Raw genomic sequence first — 27,129 nt, 5'->3', positions numbered from 1 at the left:
TTTTGAAGATACATGTGGTTTGAAAAGTGATAAGTAATATGAATAAGTTACCGGAAGAAACATAAAACAAAATGAGTGTAGTGACTACTACCACAGAATGATAGAGGTGAGTAGAGATGGAGGGAGATAATTGCAAATGAGTCACTGCATAGATTGTGCAAGAGGAATGGTGAGAAGTTTCTGGATGTGTGGAGTGAATTCAATGGATGGACAAAAGGACTTATATAACTGAAGACAAATTATGCAAGATTCTAGTCATCACAAAAAATTTTTTTGCCCATGACTGTCCCCATGTTTTTTTTAATGGCATGTACCAATAACTCAATAGGACTTCACATTACAGTCATTAATGGCACTGCATCATTTCAGGACATTTCATTTGTGTGAGAACCATTCGAAGAAGTATTCAATAAATAACAAGAACAGGAAAAACAGTAAAAACACTGTTTTTTTTGTGGGGGGGGGGGAATGTTACATTAATTTTTGTTATTAGAATTATATTATGAATCTCCTTCTTTGTTTTCTTAAATTAAAAAAATTGCTACAGAAAGTTTTTTTTTAATACTAAAAATATTCTATTTTGTCCAGTCTACAGCTAATCGTCAGCTGACAAAAACCACAGGTGAGTGTATTTGTTGAGCCCTGATGACACCGATGGATTGGAGTTAGATGTCTCCACAATAGAATTGTTTATGCAGTTTAGTAGTACAGAGTTAGGGAAATCAGAGTCACTGGTGGGGGGGGGGGGGTTATAGGTAGCATGCATAATGGAGGCAAATGAGTGAAACAGTAAAAATGATCAAAAATACTGATCATGCAATCTTGACTAGGGAGTCTGCAAATTGAGGAATTTTCAGTTCAGAAAGGATATATATATATATATACACACACGAAACAACAATGTAGGTGATGATAACAAACTTTGGAGGTACAATAAATAAGTGCCATGACAAAAAGTTGCAAAGAAAAGATATTAACAGTGCATGAGAGCTAGTCAAAAGACATTTGAAGAAAGTAGCATCAGAAGGATAAATCAGGAAAGCAGTTAAATATAGGAGGGGATGCAAAAAAGTGAATGTTGTGGAGATTACAGGTGTTTTTTTGTTTTTTGTTTTTTTAGGGAATGAAACACTCCCATCTGCAAAAGAAGGTGGTCAACTTATAGTACGTTTTGTACTATAAGTTGATTTTTTGTATCATGGAATTTTTTGTACTTTTATTAATTTTTTTACATAATCTGGAAATCCTGTTCTAGAGACCAAACATGGAACTTTTTTCAAGCCACTTCAGGGCTCCAATAAGAGTTGGCAGTCTCACACCAGGCAACGAAATTCATCTACCACCAAAAGACAATCACAAACATCAATGCCGATGGTGGGATTAAAACCCGCATCTGCTTTCTAACCAACAGGTGTCATGGCTAAAAGGCCAGCATGTATGTAAGAAGAAAGGGGATCTGCAAGGTCATAGGCAATACAAAGCACAGGTGACAAACTGGTTGGGGGAAAAAAAAAAAAATCACTTATGTCAGCTTGGTTTGTCAAATGGTTCGCACATCTGCTTTCCAATCAACAGATAATATGCTCGAATCTCACACTGTGGGCAAGGGATTTTGTCTGCTTCTGTTACCTCCCCATCACCAGCACTTTTTAAATGTTGAAAGTTTATTTTTCACTTGGTTAGAATATAACAAATTTAGTTTAATCCTTTATCCAAGTGTGAGCAAACAAAGTTTGCACCTGAAAGTATCTTCAGGACTGGGGTAAGGTGGTACAACACCAGGACAACTCCTTGCAAAGATGGAGCAAGCCACCAACATTCCTATCTCAGTATCTCCCATAATGCAAAACACATCTCCTTGTGGATATGTCTAATGTTACGCATTAAGGGAAGGGCCACTACCCAGACTAGTTTCTACCTTTATTGAGGTCTCTTCAGTGGGAGCCAGGCCCAAGTAGAGATACCAATCAGAAGCATTAGCTAGGTCATCTCTACCTATAGGAGTTGCCAATTGCAACTCCTATTGGTAGAGATGACCTTTGCCACCTTTTTAATAAATTACTCTGGATTTAGAGGAAGATGTTGAAAGTTTATTTTTCACTTGGTTAGAATATAATAAATTTAGTTTAATCCTTTATCCAAGTGTGAGCAAACAAAGTTTGCGCCTGAAAGTATCTTCAGGACTGGGGTACCACCTTACCCCAGTCCTGAAGATAATTTCAGGTGCAAACTTCGTTTGCTCACACTTGGATAAAGGATTAAACTAAATTTATTATTATATTATAGCACTTTTTAAAGTTATCCTTCTATAGTCAATTCCTCCTTTTACTTAAATAGCAAAAGGAGGAAAAAACAAGAACTTTTTACGATTTCTTCTTTAGAATTTCATCATCTGGTGTGAGACCACCACCTTGCTTATTGGAGGTCTCAAGTAGCTTGAAAAAGTTTCATGTTTGGCATCCAGAGAAGGGTTTCTCGACTGTGTAAAAATAAATCAAAAATTACAAAATATATCATCATCATAAAATTCCTGCCATGTACCCTCAAGGGGTGTACAGGATATGATAGTACTACGTACTACATGAAAAATTTACATCATTATTAACTTCCTACCTACAATTTTCCTACAGATCAGTCTGTTACTTGTCAAGACTCCAATATTATCAGATCTTATATTTCTGCCATCTAAGGCACTTTGTACCGTATCAATCCACCTATATCTTGGTCTTCCTCTGGGTCGTTTTCCTGCCAACCTGGCAGAGAACACTTATTTTGACAATCTTTCCTCGCCCAATCTGTTTAAATGACCATACCACCTGAGATTAGCTCTGCCAGCTTTATGATTCTGTTGTCTATTTCCATATTTAATTTACCATCTTCACTAAAAATCGTGTCCAAGTAGGTGAAATGTTTTACTTGTTCCACAGGTTCTCCATTCACAATGCAGTTGACATTTTCAATGATTCTGCCTATTTTCATTGTCTTTGTATTTTAATTGCTGACCTTCATACCATATCTATTACAACAGTGATTCAATTTAGTCAGAGAATCTTGCAGACTTGTAGCGGATTTATTTAGAAGTATAACATTGTCCGCATAAAGCAAAGAGCTGATATTAACATCTCCAATTTTGATATCATGTTTAATACCACTTTCCTTCATAATGCGATCCATATAGATAATGAATGACAGATGGGATAACGTACATCCTTGTCTCACACCAGATTTAACATTGAACCATCTTCCTGTAATTCCTTCAATTCTAACTGCTGACTTACAACTCAAATAAAGACTAAGTATTGCTTGATATAATGCCCCATTGACACCATATAACTGTAGCATATTGAATAGCTTCTCTCTTGGCACCTTATCATATGCCTTTTCTAGATCTACAAAACTCAAATAGAGATCTTTGTTATATTCCCATGATTTTTCAACTATTTGTCGTAAAGTGAAGATCTGATCCTGACAGCCTCTATTTGGTCTGAATCCAGCTTGTTCTTCACCAAGCTTTTCTTCTACAATTCTTCTCAACTGTTTCTCAAGTATACTTGCATATATCTTACCAGGAACACTCAGTAAGGAAATACCTCTGTAATTCATATATATGGTATTCTCAAGTATACTTGCATATATCTTACCAGGAACACTCAGTAAGGAAATACCTCTGTAATTCACACATTCAGTTTTATTTCCCTTTTTATATATGGTACTATGAGAGCTCTACTCCGATCATCAGGAATTCATCCCTCTGGCCAGGCCTTCTGAACTATGCAGTGTAGCCACTGCAAGACTTTTATACCACCATACTTCAGCATTTCTGGTCGAATATCATCTACTCCTGCTGCCTTTCCACATTTTAAGCCTTTGATGGCTTTTCTACTTCAAGTATGGATATGTATTCCTGACTGTATGCCTGTTGAGTATTTTTTTTACTACTGTGCTATCACTGCTTGTTTCATTTAGCAATTTCTCGAAGTAATTACTCCATTCTTCAAGGATATCTTTTTCTCCTGTTTTCATATCACCTTTATCATCTCTATCTCCTTTTAGAGTACTCTTTCCTCCATTTCTAAGCTTCTTCAACAACCTCCAAAATATTTTGCCACCTTCTTGATATTTATTTTCTATATTCTTGCCAAAGTCCTCCCATGACTTTTGTTTAGCTAGTTTTACACAGTGTTTAGCTTTTGTACATTTGTCTCTGTGTTCTCTAAGAGCACAAGCTGACTTATTTGCCAGGAACTTTTGATATGCTTTCTTCTTTTCCTTCACTGCCTCTTTAACTTCCTGTGTCCACCATGGAGTTCTCATTTTTCTATCCTTGCAGACAACCTCACCACATGCCTCTCTGGCTGAATCAATCAAGGTTTTCTTCAAGGCGTGCCACTGAATCTCAAAAGTTTGGTTACTGTTCTCAAACTCTTTCATTTTTTCTTCAATAATCTTTGCGTATTTTAGTCTACGGTTCACATCTGAGAGCTACTCAACTTTTATTCGCTTTAAAACTTTCTTACACGTTATTCTTTTCAATATGAAATTCAATTTTATTCTGCTCCAGACTAAATAGTGATTACTTTCAATTTCAAATCCTCTGTACACTCTGGTGTCCTGCACAAGGGAGAAAATATCACTATCAACAATAACATAGTCAATGAGATTATTCTTATTTCTTGCCTCTTTCTCTCCATGTGAATTTGTGCACATTTTTATGTTGGAACATGGTGTTAGTAATAACCAGTCCATGTCCTGAGCAGAAATCCAATAAATATTTGCCATTATTATTAGCTTTGCTCTTTTCTCCAAATTTTCCCAATATATTTTTGTATGTCTGACAATCATTTCCTACTCTGCTATTTAGATCCCAACAAGGACCAACTTTATCTTTTTCATTGTGTCAGATGCTTTCTCTAAATCCTCAAAAAATTTCTCCACTTCTACCTTAATACAACCTTCTGTGGGACCATAGGCACAAATAAGTCTCATTGTCCAGTTCTCCATTCTGATATTTGCCCACACTCTACTTGAGACTTCCTGCCATTCAAGAAGATTAGTCTCGTATTTAGTCTTGAATACAATGGCTACTCCTTTTCCTTGATTGTCATTGCCTGAATATAACATTTTGTATTTATTGCTCAGAAAGATCTCACCAGTTTTTGTCTTTTTTTGTTTCAGTCACCCCTATTATGTCGATCTGGTATTTATCTAATTCCTCAGCTAGCTCCATTTCTTTGCCATTCAGGCTTCTTATATTGATAGTACTGATCTTTAACTCTGGTGATGTTGAGTTGGGGTGTTTTTTCAGATTTGAATATACAATTTATATACAATACAATATATATATAAAATTGATAAAAATGGGGAAAAAAATCCCCCATGGTACTCAAGTGCTATAGGTATAGTAATAACCTTTAATGGGTGGGAAGTAAAACTACATACCATTGAGGAAAATATGGAAGCAATTCGACATAAATCAGGTAAGCATCATTCAGATGTTTGTTATGCATTAAAGTTAACATCTTCTACAATTTGTGCATTTCAAGCTGAGGAAGATGTCGAATCCACTCTATGTTTATAAATGACATCTTTAATTTATTGCTTAAATACTAATATTAGTAAAGCTTTTGCTTTTTTTATTTTAGCGATCCTTAAAATGTGGTTCATGGGAGACCAAAATGTAAACAAACTGTTTTGTCATCTCTACCCACGATGCCATAGAACAGAAAATAGAAGGCAATCATGAATGCTGCCAAAATGATGCATTAATGTTTTTGATTTTTGCTATTTATTTTAAAACGTTCGTTAATTAGAATCTTCATAAATAAAGGAAACATAAAAGGAGGCCTTCCTGTATTTTGTCTGCTTATGTTACCTCTCAACCATCAGCACTTTTTTAAATTATCCTTCTATAGTCATTCCTCCTTTTACTTACATAGTAAAAGGAGGAATAAACAAGAACTATTTATGATTTCTTTTGGCTCCATCAGCTAGGTTTCTTCATAATGAGCTTTGGCCTTCCTTACCATACAGGACACCTTTCTTGCTTGTGCCTTGTACTGCTCAGCGGTGTGTGGATCGGCGTTTTCTTTATTATTATTATGTGACACCTCCAGGAAGTCCAAAGACTCTTCGAGGGAGAGTGTGCCAACAGCATCGAACGACTGAACCCTTTCAACTACTAACCACGCTCGAACTTGCTTAACTTTTTGCATGAGCCATTAGTAGCAGAGGCTCTACCAATCAACCAACCTTTGATTCCCACCATAATGTTTACTTTGTCTGCAACTCCTGCTTAAAGAAGCAATTCATCCACTTAGCTTCTACCCGATTTATCCTTCTGATTCTGGGTATACATTCTGATACTGCTGTTTTCAAACATCCCTTGACCACCTTCCATGCACCATCAGTGTCCCCCCCCCCCAAGTTCTTATGTTGTGGCACTGCTGAAAACTGACTCTTCAGTTTGTCATAATCACCTGCCTTGAAATTCCACATGTGCTCCTTCTTAACAGAAAAGTCTGCATATCTAGGAGTTTACCTACATCAAAACTACATCATTGTTTCTTCAAGCAATGGCAGCATTGACTAGCTGGTTAGTGTTACGTTCTCTGATGCTATGATCAGATCTAGCACTCTTGAACCTCCTGTCCCCTCCATTACATGCTGCTTCAGTAATTATCTCTCAGCAGCTGTATAAATTCCATTTCCTTTCTTGCCTGTGACCATTTCTGTTCCAATCTGCTCCCATTATCTAGAATATACTTATCAATTTTCATGTCATCTTTATCATCTGTGATTCCTTTTTACACTTTCCTCCATTTCTGAGCTTTTCCAATAGCCTCCAGAACATTTTGCCACCTTCCTGATATTTATCTTTCATATTCTTACCTGAGTGTCCCCATGACTTTCATTTAGCTACTCTTTCATATTTTTTTTGAATGATGTTAGTTGGGTCTACATTTTACCTATAAAGGCTACTCAACTAATTCTTTTTAAAACTTTCTTACATATTCTTCTTTTCAATGTTTTTTCAACGCCGGCAAAGGTTGGTCGATTGGTAGAGCCTCTGCTACTAATGGCTCAGTTAAGTAAGTTTGAGCGCGGTTAGTATTTGGAAGGGGACCAATCGTTCGATGCTGTCGGCACACTCTCCCTCAATGAGTCTTTGGACTCCCTGGAGGTGTCAAAATAATAATAATAATAATGTCATATTTGTTTTTATCCTACTTAAAAAGTAAGTGATGGTCAGTTTCAAATTCTCTGTACACTCTTGTATCTTGAACAAGCATGAAGATATCACTATTAACACCTCAACTGGCCATGACATCTATATACATCGAGCAAAATCTGGATACAATTCTGTAACACCTATTGAATAACATGGAGACATCAAAACTGACCATTACATCAGTGTGTTTGAGTGTAAGGTTTTCTATGCTGGATTTGAAGTGGGCTGAGCTTTTTATGTGTGAAGGTGTGTTGCCAGTATAGTGTGTGAGAGCTTTGGCCAAACGTTTAGCTAGTTTGTATGTGGGGGAATCAATGCCATCCACTATGGGACGTAATGGCACATTTTCCTTATGTATTTTTGGGAGTCCATAAATATGGGAGAGGGGTGGAGTTAAATGGTTTTAATTTGTTAGTGACTTCTACAGGCCAAGAAGTGACCTTCTTAAGAAGCCTGTGGAGTTTTCTAATTTGTGAGTTGGTGGGATTGTACTCGATAGGGAGGTAAGTAGCCCAATCTAACAATAGAGCATTCAGCTTACCTGTGTAATCTGTTTGGTTAAGTAATACTATGGAGTTCCCTTTATCAGCTTTGGATTATTATTTCCTTGTTTTTCTTTAATTCTAGTAAAGATTTAATTTCCTTACTGGGCATGTTAGTTTTTGGTGGTTTTGCTTTGGCCAGAACACAAGCCACATCCAGTCTAATATCATTGGCGACATGGTTTGGAAGGTGTCGTATCCCGCGTTCAATTCGTATCATAATATCTTCAGCAGGTATTCTTCTGGGCACAATGGCAAAGTTGTGGCCACGTGAGAGAGAGCGTCGAGTGCTTCAGGTTTCACACTAACTGATAAAAGGTTGACTACCATTTCGGTAGGAAGTTGTGGTTTAGAGTTCGAGTTCTTTTTTAAAATTTCAAATTTTTTGATGTGTCGATCTCGTACTTTTTTAAATTCTTTCTCTGCAGCAATGCACGAGATGTCGTACAAAATAGACCAAATTTCATGGCTTAAGGTTCTTGAAAGGTCATCTTCAAGTGCCTGGATAGTTAAGTTAGCATCATTCAGGAAACGGCGAGTCGTAGCGATTTGTTCCCTGAGCAAAGCTTGGATGGCGTGGTTATAAATACAAAGAGCCTTTTGCAAAGAGAAACAGTGCTTAAATTTGACACAGTTTGGGATTACCTGGTTATTCCGGTAGTGTTTTAGGAAGGCGAGATGATTCAGTTGTCTTGATAGCTTTAACTTCATTTTACCATAATGGCAGGCCTTACGTGCGGTGGCATCTCCATATATTATCGTAATTCTCGTGGAAAGGCTTAGACATTGGTTATGCATTTTTACTAAATGGCTTAAGGAAATTACAGTGTATAGTAGGATATACATTAAAATAAATTTTAATACACTTCCAATATTTCGGCAACATCATGTTGCCATTTTCAAAGGAAATTAATGATGATGATGATGATGATGCAGAAATTGAGCTTTGCAGAAGAACTGGCAAATTACCAAAGTGTCTTGTTTTTAAGTTCCTGTGAAAATGGCAACGTGACGTTGCCGAAATATTGGAAGTGTATTAAAATTTATTTTAATGTATATCCTAGTATATGTTGTAATTTCCTTAAGCCATTTAGTAAAAATTGTCATATGTAATATTTTGTTCTTCTAAGGCAGTTTTAACTGAATCAATCCACCTAGATCTTGGTCTTCTTCTTGGTCTCTTTCCTACCATCATGGCCTCAAACACCTGTTTTGCTAACCTTTCCTCACCCATTCTATTTAAGTGGGTCAAACCACCTTAGATAAACTCGCTGATACATTCTTGAATACTAATGACAAGTTCCTTTCTAATATCCACATTTTTTAATATGATTCTGCCATTGATTCACTTCCCTAATTTTTCTCAGAACTCTCATATCTGTGGTCTCTAGTCTTTGATTAAGTGCTTTATTTTTGACCCAACTCTCAGATCCATAACTTAAAATTGGTTTGAACACGGTCTTGTATACTGCTAGTTTGGCGTTTTGGCTAATTTCTCTCTTATTTCATATTTTTGCTAAAAACTGTGCCTAAATAGCTGAAATATTTTACTTGTTATATAAGATTCAGAATGCAGCTGAAGTTTTCTATCTCTCTACTTATTTTCATAGTTTTGGTCTTTGTATTGCAGATTTCCATGCCAAATCTGTTACAGCTGTTATTCAATTTAGTCAGTGAATCCTGGAGATTTGCACTAGATGTGTTTAGAAGTACATCATCATCTGCATCAAGCAAAGAGTGAAGTTTGGCATCTTCAATTCTAATATTAGGCCTAATGCCACTTTGTTTCAAAATGTGATCCATATAGATGAATAAGAGCAGAGATAATGTGCATCATTGTCTTACCCCTGATTTTATATCAAACCATCTTCCTGTATTTCCTTTAATTCCAACTGCTGACTGACAACTTAAATATAGACTATGGATTGATCTGTATAATGGTCCATTTACCCTATATCAAGCGGCTAGACTTGATATTTCCAATGTGTTTGACTGGGTCTGGCACAAGGGCTTACTAAGCAAGCTGCCATCTTTTGGTCTATCTCAAGACCTCTGTAGTTGGATTGCCAGCTTTCTCTCTGGATGCACACTATGTGTGTGGGGGTGAATGGCTCCTTATCCTCTCACCATTCAACTAATGCTGGGGTTCCTCAAGGTTCTGTCCTCTTCCTACTACATATCAATGACCTACTTCAGCATACCTCCATCCCAATGCACAGTTTTGCAGATGACAGCACATTGCACTCCTCCCTTTCTTTTGATAAACCTTACTCCACACAACTTACAGATCAGCAACCACCACTGCTAGGTGACCACCAGATTTGGTCACCTAGGTTTCTTCTTGATGGGGAGGAGGTGGAGAGGATCCAGAGGTGAGTGACCAAGATGATAGCAGGTCTATGGAATGAACCTTATGAGAACAGGTTGAAGATTTGTGGGTTGCAGAAATTAGTTGATAGGCAGAAAAGGGGAGATATGATTCCTTTCTTTTAGGCTTGCACGGTGATCCGAATGCATTTTTGGAAATTATGGAGACAACTACCGTGTTTGAATAAAAACTTTAGTTTAATATTATTAAAATTTACAATTCGACGTTTAGACCTTTATGTCAAGGTCATCTTCTGGAGCGTACAAATATACACAAGAAACAAGCTATACTACAATCAGACTGGTTCGTTAAAGACACTGACCAACCGCTACCACAATTGTTGGCCTGACCTCTGGTGAAAAAAAAATAAAATAAATAAAAATAAATAAAAAATAAAAAATAAAAAATAAATAAATAAAAAAAAATTATACATCAACACTAGAGTCCTATGATTGAGACATTCAAATTGCTAAAGGATTTCTATAGGATTAATTCAGAGGATATTTTTGAGATCAGGACTGGTGGTTGGAGAACTAGTGGTCACCTATGAAAGCTGGGCAAGAGTGTGGTTAGCAAGGGTGTTAGAGCTGGGTTCTTTACTTTTAGAGTGGTAAATGAGTGGAATAAGCTGCCAGAGTCTGTTGTTGGTGCTATGACTGTGAGTGAGTTCAAGGCAATGTATGATAGATACTGTGAGAATGTCGTATAGTTGTGTGGACATGATGTTTAGGGCCTCCCTCGATGAGTCTCAAAAATCTTACCTGGAACACTCAATAGAGTGTTCTCTGTCTTTTTTATAAATTTATTCCCATTTTTATAAATGGGTACTATGAGAGCTCTACTCCAATTATTGGGAATTCAACTTTCTGTCCAGGCCCTCTGAATTATGCAGTGTAGCCACAGCATAACGTTTATACCTCCATACTTAAGCATTTCTGGTTGAATATCATCTATTCCAGGTGTCTTTCCATATTTCAAGTTTTTGACAGCTTTTTCTACCTCATACATATCAATACCTCAAGTATTGATATGTAATCCTCTTTGCATTCCTTTTGAAAATTTTCTAATATAGTTCTGTCACTTCTTGGTTCATTTAACAGTCTTTCAAAATAATTACTCCAGACACCTAGGATATCCTTATCTTCAGTTTTCATGTCACCTTTATCATCATTGATACTTTTTACAGTATTATTTCCTCCATTTCTAAGCTTCTTCAATAGCCTCCAGAACATTTTGTCACCTTCCTGATATTTATTTTTCATCTCTTATCAAAGTCTAATTGATAGAATAACTGCAAAAGATATTTGCAAAGAATTAACAAAAAAGTGCAATAAAAATCTTTTGTGCAGGGTTTGCAACTGCAGTCTACTATTGAACCTTTATCTGAACATTCGGGAGTGAGTCTGTAATGCAACTATGAGAATATAGCATGCTGTTTTTTGCAAAGACACTGAAAAGATGTAGGCAAGAATCTAGTCTGCTATAGGAGGAAGCTATAAGGTTTCAGCTGAGCAGAGTAGGTAGTTACGTATGGGAGTAGGATTTCCCCACTTGGAAGCTTGGATTTTTTTCCATTCTGCAAAATAGGCAAACTGGCTAGAGAACATGTGCCATTAATAGACATAACATACTGATCTTACAGCTTTGTTTATTTTGGCTATAATTCCAAATCAAAACAAACATTAAATCCTAACAGTGTCTGTAAATCAATCATTCTGATGTAATTTATTTGTGAGTTTTACCAGGAATTTGTGAGTTTTACCAGTGTTATCCAATAATTCAATCACTATTCAGCAGCTGTAAAGTTTAGAAAGTATTTATCTTCATTGTAAGTCATCTGAACATAACCTCCTCTCATCCTAACATTTAGTTATTTCAAAACGTTTCCCCTACACCTCTGCAAAACTGAAGGAGTGAGATATCATACAACTCAAGTACACTGGTTTCCATAAATTAAGGAACAATGAGAAAAACAGTGATAACTCAAGGGAAAAGTGAGAAGGAAAACCTTATTATTTACATCTGACCTCCATGCAGTCAGAGACTCAATTTATTAGGTACATCTTATCACACACGAAACTCATCCAACTGCCTTAAACTGATTTAATGCATCTTCATTCATAACACATTCAGACAATGCATTTCACTCACCACCACTCTGAAGGTAAAAAAAAGTCTCTTCACTCCTCTGTTCACACCCTCCTTATACTCCAGTTTCCTCTTATTCCACACCCCCCCTCCCATCCCATTCTATGAAAAATCTTTTCCATATCGACCTGATAACAACCTCTGACTAACTGACATGCCTCAATCATATCCCTCCCCCCCTCCTCTTATTCATGAGGCCTTGTAGTTTATATTCACTCAATCTGTCTTCCTACTCCACATTCCAAAGACCACTTTTGTGAATCTTTTCTCAACTCTTTCTAACATATCCTCGTCACCATGAAAACCAGATGACCAAATCTGTTCACAATAATTTATATGAGGTCTAATCAAGGCCTTATTCAATGGCATCATAACATCTCTATTTCTGCAGTCAGAGTCCTCTGCCTCATTGCCATTATCTGATGTGACGTCTTCACAACTTATGCAACATGGCCCCTGAATTTCAGTTACTTGTCCAGCACCGCTCCCAGATATCTCATCTTCTTTACCTCTTTTAAAGTATCCCCACCAAGTGTGGATAATCTGCATCCCATCATTGCTCACCAAACTTCAAAACTTTACAACACATTAAACTGACAGTTCCACTTATCTGCCCATTCGTGCAATCTATTCAAGTCCTTCTGTACGGCTTGACCTCTGCTTAACTTTGCATTGCTCTCCCCAATTTTGCATCATCTACAAACAGCCACATATTGCTAATTAAACCCATCCCAATATCATTAATTTACAAATTGAACAACAATGGTCCCAAAACTGATCCCTGTGGCACAGTGCCAAATGGGACAGTCTCCGAGACTACTATGCTTCATTCCCATGGTTAGACTATTGTTTCTGGTCTTCCAGTCCAAACATATGTGCTGAATGCATCACCAAAGTGATTCTCGCTGGCATGAAAATCTGCCAACCCCTAACTAAACCCTAGTTTTCCAAAAAATGTGCTAAGGTTGTACAAATGAAGAATCAGGCATACCACAACTGGCTCAAATCAAGAACCCATTCCTCATTCAATACCTATACTGAAGCCCGTAACAAATGCAAGAAAATTATCAATACTTCCAAAACAGAATTTGAACGGGTCAAAAGCAGGAAGCTTGCAGCCTGTCCAAACGGAAGCCGTGCCTTTTGGTCTCTTGCCAAGGCAATTGGCCGTAACTTTTGCTCTACACTATTCCCACCTCTATCATACCCAGATGGCTCAATTGCAACATCACCCATAGAAAAAGCTACTCTCCTGGCATCGCACTTTGCCTCCAATGCACACATAACTGACAATGGCAAATGCCCTTCAGTCATTCCAACTGCCCAATACAATGCCCCCCTGTATCCTTTTGCCAAAAAGACATTACAAACCTGCTGTCTAAATTAGACACTAAAAAGTCTCCTGGCCCAGACGGAATTCCTCCAATTATCCCGAAGGTCTGTGCATCTAAACTGACTCCTATCCTATGCCACCTGTATACACACTCTCTTACTCCACTGGTATATATCCCAAAACCTGGAAACTGGCCTATATTCAACCCATTCCAAAAAAGGGTGACAAATCCTTGCCATCTAACTACCGCCCCATCTCAATCACCTCAGTCCTATCAAAAGTAATGGAGAAAATCATCAACTCTCAAGTCCTAATCTACCTTGAAAGTACCCGGCTATTAAGCAACCACCAGTATGGATTCCGTCAAAGCCGTTCAACACATGATGTATGAGAATAGGAGATCTACTCTCATACATCATCCATCACTGGACAAACGCCATGGAAAAATTTGGTGAATCTCAAGAAGTTGCACTCGATATCTCCAAAGCCTTTGACCGAGTCTAGCACAAAGGCTTACTAAGCAAACTCCCATCATTTGGACTGCCTCAGGACTTCTGCAGATTGATTGCCAGCTTCCTGTCTGCACGCACACTATGTGTGATGGTAGATGGCTCCCTATCCTCTCACCATCCAACTAATGCTGAGGTCCGTCAAGGTTCAGTTCTCTCACTGACCCCCTTCCTTCTATATATATCGATGACCTACTTCAGTTGACCTCTAACCCAATACACAGTTTTGCAAATGACAGCACATTACATTCCTTCCTTTCGTTTAACAAACTCTACTCTACACAACTCACTTCAACCCACAGAACATCATCAACCACTGCTGCCATTAATTCCGACCTCCAAGCCATCTGCCAATGTGGCTCAGACAACCTTGTCAACTTCAACGCTAGTAAAACCCAGTTCTGTCATATTTCTCACAAAAAAGAACCATTTTCCCCCAGCACTGTTTTCGATAACACTCAAATTCACAGACAAGACGAAATTTCTCTTCTTGGAATTACCTTGACATCAAGCCTCTCCTGGCATAAACACATCATAACCATTGCATCCTCAGCTTCCAAAAAACTAGGTTTTTCTCTTTCACTCAAGACGTTACTTCACCTCTAAAGCTGTTAACACTATACAAGTCACAAATCCACCCAGCTCTCGAATACTGCTCTCACATCTGGAGTGGGGCTCCAAAAAGCGCCCTCAAAATGCTTGACTCAATAAGAGGGGAGCAATTAGACTGATAAATGACCCATCCCTCACCAACTCGCTCCCCTCACTTTCACATAGACGCTTGGTCTCTGCAATCTGTATATTCTATAAAAACTTTCACGGGAAATGTTCATCTAAAACAGCATCAATAATTTCCCCACCCTGTACTAAACCCATTGGAATACGTACAGCTGCCGCCCAACATCCTTTTACAGTACACCTTGAAACCCACAGAACAAGTTTCTTTTCCTCCTCATTCATCCCTGGTACTGCAGTACTGTGGAACAGTCTTCCCCCTGACATATTTCCCAAGGAATACAATATGCAGGCGTTTAAATCAAATGTAAACAAGTTTCTCCTTTCACAACCCATCACCCATATACAGTACTAACGTACTATAGGTTGACCAGCCAACCTCTTGTATATGGGCCCAACATAAAAAAACACCATTAATGACCTTCCTCTTTCAGGATACTGCACTACCATATACAATTTTCTGATACCTACCTGACAGCCAGTCAGCAATCCAACTCATAAGTCTGTTATCCATTTGCATCTGTTTCAATTTATTTAGCAGCTTATTGTGTGACAGTCTATTAAAAGCTTTTGCAAAATCTAAGTATACCACTGTATATGCATCTCCCTTGTCCAAGACATTTACCTTATTATTATTACTTAACACCTCCAGGGAGTCTAAGGGACTCATCAAGGGAGGGCACCTACTATACAACTCTGCCTCCACCACTCAATCCACCAACCACAATGAATCACAACTACCATCATCATCTACACCAATGCCATCTACCGCTCGCCACTACTACTGGTATTGTCACAGACAATCGCAAACATCCATACCCACGGCAGGATTCGAACCCTCAGCCTTTTGGCTGGAGAACAGATACGCTAACCACTCGGCCAACCAGACTGGCATTTTAGTACACGTACTGTATATACTATATATATATAGTACACTATATATAAATACTACATATTATAGTACGTAAGTTAGTAAAACATGACCTCCCTTTAACAAACCAATGCTGACAGCCACATAGAATACTTCTGTAACAACTCATTTCTGTATCCTAGTTCTCACCAAAATCTCTAGTACCTGCACAACAACTCCAGACATACAGATTGGCCTACAATTTGTGCCACAGCCTTACACTACCTTTATGCTATAAATTAAAGATACCAAGAAATTATATACCTGGTTTAATCCTTTATCCAAGTGTAAGCAAACAAAGTTTGCACCTGAAGTATTTTCAGGAATGGGGCAACTCGTATATAGAGGCTAATGACTTCACATCACTTGCCTTAGTATCCTATAATGCAAAGCACATCTTGCAGACATATATAATGTTATGCATTATGGGAAAGGCCAGTATCCAGACCGGTTTTGAGCTTTATTGAGGTCTCATCAGTGGGAGCCAGATCCAGAGGTAATACCAAGATTGAAGTAATGCAGAAGTCATATTTTTAATGTTAATGTTAATTTTAGATACTGTTGTTTCCTATGCTGTTGTAAGACTTATTAAACAGGTATTCTAGTGCTACTGCCAATTCCCTAGAGCATTCCTTTATGATATGTGATAATATGTCATCAAATTGCGTTACTGACATAAAGCTTATTTATTTCCTCATATACATCCTGCTCACTCACACTTAAGTCATCCTCTCCTATGTCCTCTACACTTGAGTTTCTCATGATTTCACCCTGATGAGGAAGAAACACCCTATAAATGATCACTGAATGCTTAAACAACCTTCTGTAGTTACCATTCTACCATTTTCATCCATTAGCATCATCTTACCATATTTATTCTTACTTCAACTTGCTACATATCTAAAAAAAACTTTCTAGGATTCTTATTTGCCTGATTTCCTAATTTCTGCTCATACTGAACGTTTGCTGCCCTTACTGAGTCACTCTCCTGGGTTGCTCTTTATATTCTTTACAAAACTGATTATTAACATTATTCATCCTGTGCTGCCTCCAGAGTGCTTTCTTCTTCAGATTTCATACTTAATCTCTTCACACATCCATTCTACATCTACCTTATTCAGCCTTTTGACTTTTGGATTATATTCATGCATCGATTCTGTTGTAAAATCTCTCATGATATGTAACTATGTAACTTACGTTTGCTTTTACATATTTTTCTAAGGAGATTGCACTTAAAGAAATGTCAAATTTTGTCTGTAATAATCTTATATTTGTAATAAATTAACCATCACATAACGTAATCATGCAACACCATTAACTCGTGTCTAATTAGCAAGTCTAATTCTAAGAATAGTGAAGAATTCTAAGAATTGCCATATATGGCAATTTCGAAAGACGCACAAAGTATGATGTCAATTCTTTTGAAATTGCCATGTCAACATGGATGTCAATACGTGACCATATATTGAAGTTTCGTGAGATGCGCACATGCTTAAAACATGCTTACAACAGAAGTCCGGGCCTATATAAGGCAAGACATCGAGGACTTTGTCTTAGGGTTCTGAACCTTCTCTTACCTAGGTCTGCTGCTATGCAAAGTCCGTTGCTGGTAATTGAAAGAGGACTGTTGTAGGTCTTAGGGTTTTCACCTTCTCCTACCTGGGTCCACCACCACAAGGTCTATTGTAGGTAATCGAAAGAGGATAGTCATAAGTCTCAGGTCTCGGAATCTTCTACTTGGGTCCACCGCCACGTGAGGTTCGCTGTCAGTAATCGAAAGAGGAGTGTAACAAGGATCCTAAAAGGCACAGAAAAATTGACGACCCAGACAAAGAAGAAATTTGGCAGGAAATCAGGAATGAGCCAGCAGAAGGAAAGAAGGATGAAAAAGAGCACCTTTGTGTGAACAAAAGATCCATGTAAAAGGCAGTGCTGAACGAGAATTGTAAGTAGTTATATATGTGATAATTCCGAACAAGAATGTACATCAAATATGTCTGTTTATGGGTAAAATAAGATAATGTAAATTGATATTGAATTATACTTTATTGTCAGTTTGTGTATATGAGACAGGCAGGATATTCTAGATTGCAATTTAACTTTAGAGGAAATAAATTAGAACTAAGCTTGAATCAGGAAGAATTGAAAATATCAAAGAATTGTAATAAAATATGTTAATGTAAATCAAACTGTAAATATTTATTTTTGATTTAATTAAATTGTTTGTAAACAACACATTGGACTGATTCTGTCAAAGCACCATCTTAAAAATTTCGAACCTGCACAAGATAAAGTTTAGGTGATCAATAATCAAGCCACGACTAATTAATAGTCAAGATTAACATAAGCGGGGAATAAAAACAATATTTGATTTGTCTTTAGTTTAAAAATCTTATATCTCACACTCAATACATAGTTTAACTGTCACAAAAAAACAAATTTGTTGCACTACAGAGTGCGAGTACATAAGATCTAATAGAAATAAATAAATAGCGGAAGTCGATAGTTAAGGCAGTCGATCATATTCATGAATATTAAGTAAAGAAAATAAAGACAACACAGGGTAATAGAAATACAGAATGTTGATAACACTGTTCAGTATTTCTTTGTCACTTCCCAAGCAGCATTTGAAATCCTTTCCGCTCAACTCCTCATTCCATGTATAGCTCCAAGCTGTATCCTAAGCTTGTCATAATTACCAGCCTTTTACTTTCACGTATATCCTTTTCTTACAGAAGTCTGCATATGGCTAGCCACAACCCAGCTGATTACTTCATGATCACTCTCACCAACTGGAAGAAAGTACAAAACCCCACTCACAATTATATCCTCTGATTAAATGATCAGATCTAAAACTCTCGAACCTTGCGTACCCACCTTTACATGCTGCCTGAGATAGTTGGCTCTCAAGAACTCAAGAAATTCGTTTTCCTTATTCCCAAATGCTACCTCTTCATTCTGGTCTATACTGCATTAATAATTGACAGTCATCAGTATTGCCCCCCCCCCCTTTGTCCTTTCTATCCTTGTGAAAAACACTGTACCCTTCCATTTCTATTCTTATTATAATCTCATCTTCATTCAACTATATTTCACTTATTCCAACAGTTTTGGGCCAAATAAACTTAATCAGTGAAACCATTTCTTCTCCCTTATTTCTGATACTCCTGGAATTGGTAAATCAGATTCTAAAGAAACAGTTAAAAGCCATTGCACCAATCAGAATTGAACCCTTGTGTAAATACTAAACGCTGAGTATAAAAACAATCTTTATAGAAAGAAAATATCATAAACAAAATAACCTGAAAGGAAATATTCAGTTCTTTGCTGATAATGCAAATTTAAGTAGAGTAATAGTTAATCAAAGCGATGTGGAGTGCTTGTAGGACAATTTAATTAAGGCTGTCAGTATGGCAAAAGTTAATGAGTGTCAGTTTAATGTTGAGAAATGTAAAGTTATGCATTTTGGGATAAATAGATTACAAGCTGTGTATCACAATGATGGCACAATACCCCAGGATATAGATGAAGCTAGAGATTTAGGGGTGGTGGTAGACAGAGAGTTAAAGTTTAGAGGACATATCGCTAAGGTTGCTAAGGTAGCCCATAAGATTACTTGGCTAGTGAAGAACACATTAACAAGTAGAGATAAGGAAGTTATTCCTCTTTATAAGGCTTTGATACACCCACATTCAATATCCACAGGTGGATAGTGAATGTTAGATATCAACTACTGATCAACAGTGACAAAAAACCATATTGCTGGTCATTAATCGAGCTGGTGGGCCTCCAGGTGCTGTAGAAGTTTGCTGCTGAAGACATTTTCCATTGACATTTTCTCTTTTCTATTCTTTAAAAAAATGGAAGTGGGAGCAATTGGACAGTAGTTTGTTGGTCAACATCAACCTTTCTTTGGAACAGGTTGAATATAAATTTGTTTCGATGCTGTAGGGTTGATGATGGAGCATGAGTTTTTAGCATAAAAGGTTCTATGCTATCAGAACTAGATGTCCTAAGCCATTTGTGATATGCTGAATTTTTTTTCATGAAATGCCTTGGAACACTTGTTGGAGAACCTGGGTTGGAAAGCGATTAGGAATTTTGGGTGGAATGAGAGATGAAGTCCTTCATTCCAGTTAGAGTTATTTCTGTTAATCAGTCTGAGCAGGTTTGTGGACTGGGAATGTGCCAAAAATTATTCTAGGTTCAAATGTTGAAAATGAATGATGTAACTGTACAAGAACACTATGAAGTGCACATAATGCAATTATCCCATTTATTTCCTTACTTGTTTTTACTCTGCACTCATATATAATTGACTCTTACTATAGCAAAACATCACTAACAAATTTGCTCACTATAATAAGCTACTGAAAAATCCTAACTATATCTCAATGGATAAAATGCTATGCCAAAACAAATTCACTATAGAAAACTATCCATTATAACAAATTGTTCATGTGGTCCCTACAAATTTGCTATAGTGAGGGTTGATTACATGATAGGATATAATTCTATTCTTTGATATATATCAGCAATATTTCATTTATAAAAGATAATACAAATGATATATATATATATATATATATATATATTAGCAGTACTGACCTGTGCACATAAAAATGTGTACATAGACTTTGGTTTTGCTTGATATCTGGTTATGGATTCCAAATTGAGGTCAAGTCCCAAAGAGATGCACCACGGTGGGAAAGAAGAATCTTTAGGAACTGAGGTAGGAAAGAATAAATAAGGGTGAGGAGAAGGAGGAGGATTAACATCTTTCTTGGCATGATCTAACATTGATGCAGAAGAGATATCACTAACTACAGCTTCTTCAATAAACATAATACTGCAACCATTTCTAGGATCAAAAATTTTCTGTCGATTAAAATCTATATTTTTTGCATCCACTAAGCATCCATTAACTAGGTCACTTGACTCTTTGTCATCATAACAGTCTGTAGTCCAAAGTGAAGAATCATGATCATTTGGCAGTGAGGAATTTTCATTTTTAGCCTATGGAGAAGCATGTAAATGCTGTCAGTCATTAAATAAAAATATATATTAGAAATGAAAATTATTATTTATAACTATTAGGATACTTCAAGATAATTGAAAGCCTATATGCTATTATAGGTTGGTAAATCAATTAAAAGTATCTTGCACACCACGGATGTAACATGGATTTACTCAAAAGGATGGGTGGGGTTGCTACAAAGAGGACCACTAGCAAATTAATTATAACATGTTTAGATGGCAGAAAATGCTTTTTTTTTACCCTTTTTCTAAGCCATTCCTCCTAGCTTAGTCAATGGGGAAGGCAATAGGAAAACTGCCCTTCTGTAAAAATTTCCTATGCAATCAACTAGCAGGAAAACTCCAATTTTACAAGGTGATACAGCTGATTAGACAGGCCATTTCTTGTACAAGTACAGATTTTCTAACTTTAAAAAGGTCTAGTGATTAGCAATAGGAAGCACTCATTCCAAAATTGAAAAAAGGCATCGAAATCACAGTGATAGAAAATTTTAATATAAAAGTTTGGGGATAAAAATGAAGATAGCAAAATTGTGCTAAAAATTTATGTCCCAATAACAAATTCCTGAATCACCTATAAAAGTATCACTCATCTGGCATCTACTCAACATCAGGTATCCAATTCAGCCTGTCCCTAAACAAGGAGATAAAAGCCATCAAAGTATTGTCATCATCATCCTTTCAGGGAGGTCCAGTGGCCTGTTCCAGTCCCATTGCATCTTTGCCTTGATCATCTCTGACTTCCATATCCTTCAAATGGGTAGTATTGGAGTATTTTTTGAGATACTCTTGAACTGTTCATTTTTTTATATGTTTAATCCACTTCTTTTGGTATTCATATACTTAGTACAATACTGAGTATATTTTTAGTCCTTTATATATTTCTATGCTGCTGCTTTTTTTTTTTTTTTTGTCCCAGAGAGTATAGCCTGCTGTGTCCTTCGCAGCAATTGAATTTATCCAGTTTCTTATTCCATCTTTTCCTTGGTCATCTTCCTGGTACTGGAGTATTTTTTGGGGTAGTATTGAACTGTCCATTCTTTTGATTTGTTCAATCCACTTCTTTTGGTATTCATATACTTTGTGCAATACTGAGTCTATTTTTAGTCCTTTATGCATTTCTGTGCTCCTTCACAAGAATCTCATTTCTCCAGTTTCTATTTTTTTTTCTTCCACAGTTTTTATGGACTATAAATCTCTCCCACACAGGAGAGATCTTGCCAAAACTTTATAAACTCCTATTCTTGTATGCTTTTGAAATTGGTTAGGTTTGAAAATATTACTGACCATTCCTGTTATTTTTAGAAAGTTGGAAATTTTGATGTCAATGACAGCTTCTTTTGTATATGATACAGCACATCAAAGGTATTTGAAGCAATTCATTTGTTCTAAAATTTCATTTTCAATCATGATTTTACTGACTGAAGATGGTCCTTTAAAAGCCATGATTTTTGTTTTGTCTGTTGATGTTTGCATGCCAATTTTTTTTTTTTTTTTTTTTTTTGCACTTATGTTTAAGGCATATATATAGATTTTGTAGTTCATTTTCACTTCTTACTATGATTATCTGGTCATCTGCAAACAAAAAGGGTATTAAGTATAGTTCTATGATCCAGTTTAAATGCTGATTTTACATTTGTTCCCCCATTTCTTTACTATTTCATCTATCATTATCATCAAATTCCTGATAAATACCTTCGGGAAGGAGGGGGTACAGGATCTCATGTTAGTACTACATGAAAAGTTACATTATTACTAACTTCCTATCAACAATTTCTTTCAGATTAGCCTGTTATTTGTCAACATTCCAATATTACGAGGGTGGTTCCATAAGTTTCTGACCTGACTAACTTTTAGAGGTGATAGAAAGAAAACAACCGTGTCACTTTTCAAAATAATCACAATTTACTTCACAATTTTCACATCTTTAAACTAACATTTCTATGCTCATGAAAATAGTCTACTTTTGTCTACAAAATGGCCTAAAACTGCATCTTTCGCCTCGTTGTCATCTGCAAATTTTCTTCCTTGAAGGTCTTTCTTCCGTTTCGAGAAGAGGTATAGTCGTTGGGTGCTAGATCTGGCCTGTGATCTAGATCTGGAAGACAGTCCTTCACTGCAGCCTTCGCAACAATAGCTGTATGGACTGGATCATTGTTGTGAAGCAGGTGAACACCATGACTCAGCATTCCTTGTCTCTTCTTCTTTATGGCATCGTGCAATTTGTGCAGGAGTGAAGCATAATATTCTGCATTCAAGATGGCATTCCTTTCCTTGAAGTCAATAAAGGGAATTCTCTGGCAATCCCTAAAGATTGTTGCCATGGTCTTCTTGGTGGACTGAGTGACCTTGGCTTTTCTTGGAAGTGCTTCCCCTGGTTTGCACCACTCCATGGATTCCCTTTTGGAAAGAGGATCATAATAAAGGACCGTGGTTTTATCCCTAGTGACAATGGATTCCAGCATTTCGCTCTGATTCCCTTGGCAAAGCTCTAAAAATTTGTGAGAAAAGGTCACAATGCTCCTTCTGAATTGAAGAGACAAGTCAAGCCATCCACCTTGCACTGACTTTCATCATGTGAAGCTTCTCGTTAATGATGTGAAAGACAGTTGTTATAGAAAGCCCCAACCTTCCTGAGATTTCTTTGGGCTTCAGCTGTCTGTCATTGAGCAGTTCCTTCTCAACAAGAGAGACATTTTCCTCAGTCATCACTTCCACAGGCCAACCAAAATGAGGATCATCTGCAATGCTCTCTCTTCCTAGGCAAAAGTGTTTAGCCCATTCCTTTATGGTGGAATATGAAGGAGAAGCTTATACACATCATCCAATCGCTGTTTGATAGCACTTGGAGAAAGCCCTTCTTTGGTGAAAAACTTTATCACAGCATGGTATTCAATTTTTAACATTACAGCCACTTAGCATGCCATGTGTTAGTCAAACGAGCTCCTCCAACTGAGTGATGCAGGTAGAGAGTTGAAACAGGTACACTAAGCTCCCCATAGATGGTACTATCTGTTACACATGGTGTTTTAAAAATTAGTGCGAATTTTGTATGTGAGGCTGGAAACTTTTGGAACCTACCTCATATCAGATCTTATATTTCTATCTTCTAAGGCACTTTTTACTATATCAATCTACCTACATCTCGGCTTCCTCTGAGTCTTTATCCTGCCATCCTGGCAAAGAACACTTGTTTTAAATAATCATTCCTTTTCTATTCTGTTTAAGTGGACATAACAACTGAGATTAACTCTGCTAACACATTCCCGAATGCTAACAATGTCAAGTTCTTTCCTAATATCCTCATTTCTAATATGATACTGCCATTGAAGCCATCTGTTCAGTACCCTAATCTTTCACAGAACTCTCATATCTCTGGTGTCAGTCTTTGATCAAAATACTATCTTGTATATAGCTAGTTTAGTGTTTTGACTAATTTCTCTCTTATTCCATATAAATTTACTCAGTTGACTTCCTACCATACCATCTGTGTGTCTAAATAGCTGAAATGTTTTACTTGTTCTATGGGTTCTCCCTTCAGGATGCAGTTGATGTTTTCAGTGTTTCTGCCAATTTTTATTATTTTTGTCTTTTTAATGCTGATTTTCATACCATTTATTACAGCAGTTATTCAGTTTGGTCAGGGAATCCTGCAGACTTTTTCTGGATTTATATAGGAGTATCCCATCACCTGCATAAAATAAAGAGCAGAGATTAGCATCTCCAATTTTGATATCAGGTTTAATACCACTTTCTTTTATAATGATATATTATATAGATGATAAATAGAAGTGGAGATAATGTACACACTTGTTGCAAACCGACTTAACATCAAATCATCTTCCTGTAACTGATTTACGACTCAAACAGAGACTATGTATTGCTTAATATAATGTCCTAATTTACATCACATAACTGGAGCATTTTGAACTGCTTTCCTCTTCGCACATTGTCGTTTGCCTTTCCCAGATCTATAAAACTTAAATACAGATTCTTGTTATATTCCACGATTTCTCAATTATTTGTCTTAAAGTGAAAATCTGCTCCTGATATCGTCTATTTGGCCTGAACCCAACTTGTTCTTCTCCAAACTTATCCTCCACAATTTTTCTTAGATATTTTTCAAGAATACTTGCATAAATCTTACCAGGGACACACAGTAGATAAATTCCTCTGTAATTCTCATATTCAGCTTTATTCCCTTTTTTTTTTTTTTTTTTAATAGATGGCTACTATGAGTGCTCTACTCCAATCATCTGGAATGTGACCCTCTGAATTATGCAGTGCAGCCATTGTAAACTTTTTACATCTCTATATTTTAGCATTTCTGGTAAAATATCTACTCCAGGCTACCTTTCTACATTTTAGGTTTTTGATAACTTTTTCTACTTGAAGTAGAAAATCTTGGGAGTATTCTTAATTTTCCCTGTAAAAGAATGATCAGATTCTATTTCTGCACTTCTAAATACCAGCTATCTAGTATCATATTAGCTATTATATAGTCTATTATACTTTTTAGGTTTCATGTTCTCAAAGGGAATTTATGGCAATCTTTATGTTTAAAAAAGTATTAGTAATTTTTAAGTTATTATATATGGAAAAAATCTCTAAGTCTGTATCCATTTCTACTGCATACTGTTTCACCATTTGTTCCTATATTTGAACCTAGTGGAATGTTCCTTACTCGGGCATTGAAATCTCCCATTATTAACAGATAGTCATTTGGGTTTATTTTATCTTTTATTTTTTGTATGTTTTATGTCAATAAAAGGCATTATTATCTTCCTCTCTTCCTTCCTGTGGAGCACAGAAACCAACAATAGTCAGGCAGCCACCGCTTATTTGTAATCTTAGTTCTAGAATTACATTACAATGACTGTGTTGCCCAGCAGAATGATCAGAATTCAGTCAACAGAAAATAGGCATGATTTCTAAGATATATTCAATCATCAAAATCTTATTCAGATACTAAAATAAAACTATAAACTATACAACATTTGTTGCTCCTGTTTAATGATGATGTGCTGTGCAGTTTGTAAGGTCTGAGAATTTCACAAGTGGTAGGGATAAGGGTTCAATCTATATTCCTTGGTAGGAGTTAATAGGAGATGGTTACAGTTATAGACTACACTTTGAAAATCACTATTTTCTCAGAATGAGATTTAATTCAATTAGATTCATTTGGAAAGCCTCTAAAATCATTTGCACAATGTGGAAGAATGTGCTTCCAAATGGCTCACATATTGCTTGCAGTAATTTTATTCAAATTTGCAACTTTATAATCAAGCTGAGATTTCTCTGATTTGGACAGAAAAGTCTTGGAAGGGATTAGCTTCCAAAAAAGGCTGGTTTCATCTACATTAAATATTTGTTGGTCACAATACCTCCCTTCTTCCATAATTGTCTTCAAAATCTCGGGATAATTTGCAGCTACCTCCTAATCTGCACTTTCAGCTTTGCCTGTAATTAGAACTTTATGTAGGCTATTTCTCTTTTTGAAACACTCAAACAACCACCCAACACTAGCATAGAATTCTTCTTGTTTTCCATCATTGATAGCCCTTTCTTTCAAGGTTGCAAAGAGACTTAATGCTTTTGATTTAATAAGGTCAGTGATTAGCAGGATCTGTTTTTGGTTTCAATCTTTGATCCATAGAAAGAAGTCTGTCTAATTCAATCATTATAATACTTTGATTTCAAGTGGTCTGCATGCATGATGAACTTGAAGCAGCCTTACCTTTCTCTTTGTATTTAGCAGCTTTGCTTAAAAATTGCTCTTATAGTTGATTCAGCCATTTTTGTGCTCTTGTCCTAGCTTTGCTCTGGACTTGCCTTGTTCATTGTTCTTTATTATTTCGAGTTTTTCTTCCAATGAGATTCTTCTTCTTTTCAGCCATTTTCTGTCCACTGCTGGACGAAGGCCTCCTCCATTCCAATGAGACTTTTCGATTAATCATTTTCACACTTCCACTTTTTTGCTCACTAATTCTTTTACTTATGACCAAAGGTCGGGAAAATACTTTCAAATAAAAAAAGGAAAGTAAGAAAAACAATTGCAAAGGAAACATGAGATATGGTCAAGCAAAATGGTATGTAATTAGCAAGCAACATAAATTTTGGCAGTAAATTTGGAACATAGTGTACATGGAAATAGTGTACCATGCCGTTAAAAAATAATAAAATGTTTTAAGTTTATTTTTCACTTGGTCAGAATATAATAAATTTAGTGTAATCCTTTATCCAAGCGTGTGCAAACAAAATTTGCGCCTGAAAGTATCTTCAGGACTGGGTAAAGTGGTACAACACCGGGCGACTCCTT

The 27,129-nt window shown here is 36.6% G+C and overlaps 1 protein-coding gene across 1 annotated transcript in view; it reads right to left on the bottom strand.

Moving 5' to 3' along the window:
• LOC150097443 (F-box only protein 30-like) overlaps nucleotides 1–27,129 on the bottom strand; it is a 210,001-nt gene that overhangs the window by 96,820 nt on the left and 86,052 nt on the right. Inside the window, exon 5 of the mRNA XM_090407140.1 lies at nucleotides 20,382–20,789. Within this exon, the coding sequence (XP_090263266.1) occupies nucleotides 20,382–20,789 (408 nt within the window). The remainder of the gene's footprint in view (nucleotides 1–20,381; nucleotides 20,790–27,129) is intronic.

Source organism: Typopeltis vanoorti, chromosome 17, assembly GCF_054136105.1.
Source record: "Typopeltis vanoorti isolate ZY-2024b chromosome 17, IOZ_Tvanoo_1.0, whole genome shotgun sequence".
In the NCBI taxonomy this organism is placed as follows: Eukaryota; Metazoa; Arthropoda; class Arachnida; order Uropygi; family Thelyphonidae; genus Typopeltis; species Typopeltis vanoorti.
This window is presented reverse-complemented; position numbering and strand designations above follow the sequence as displayed.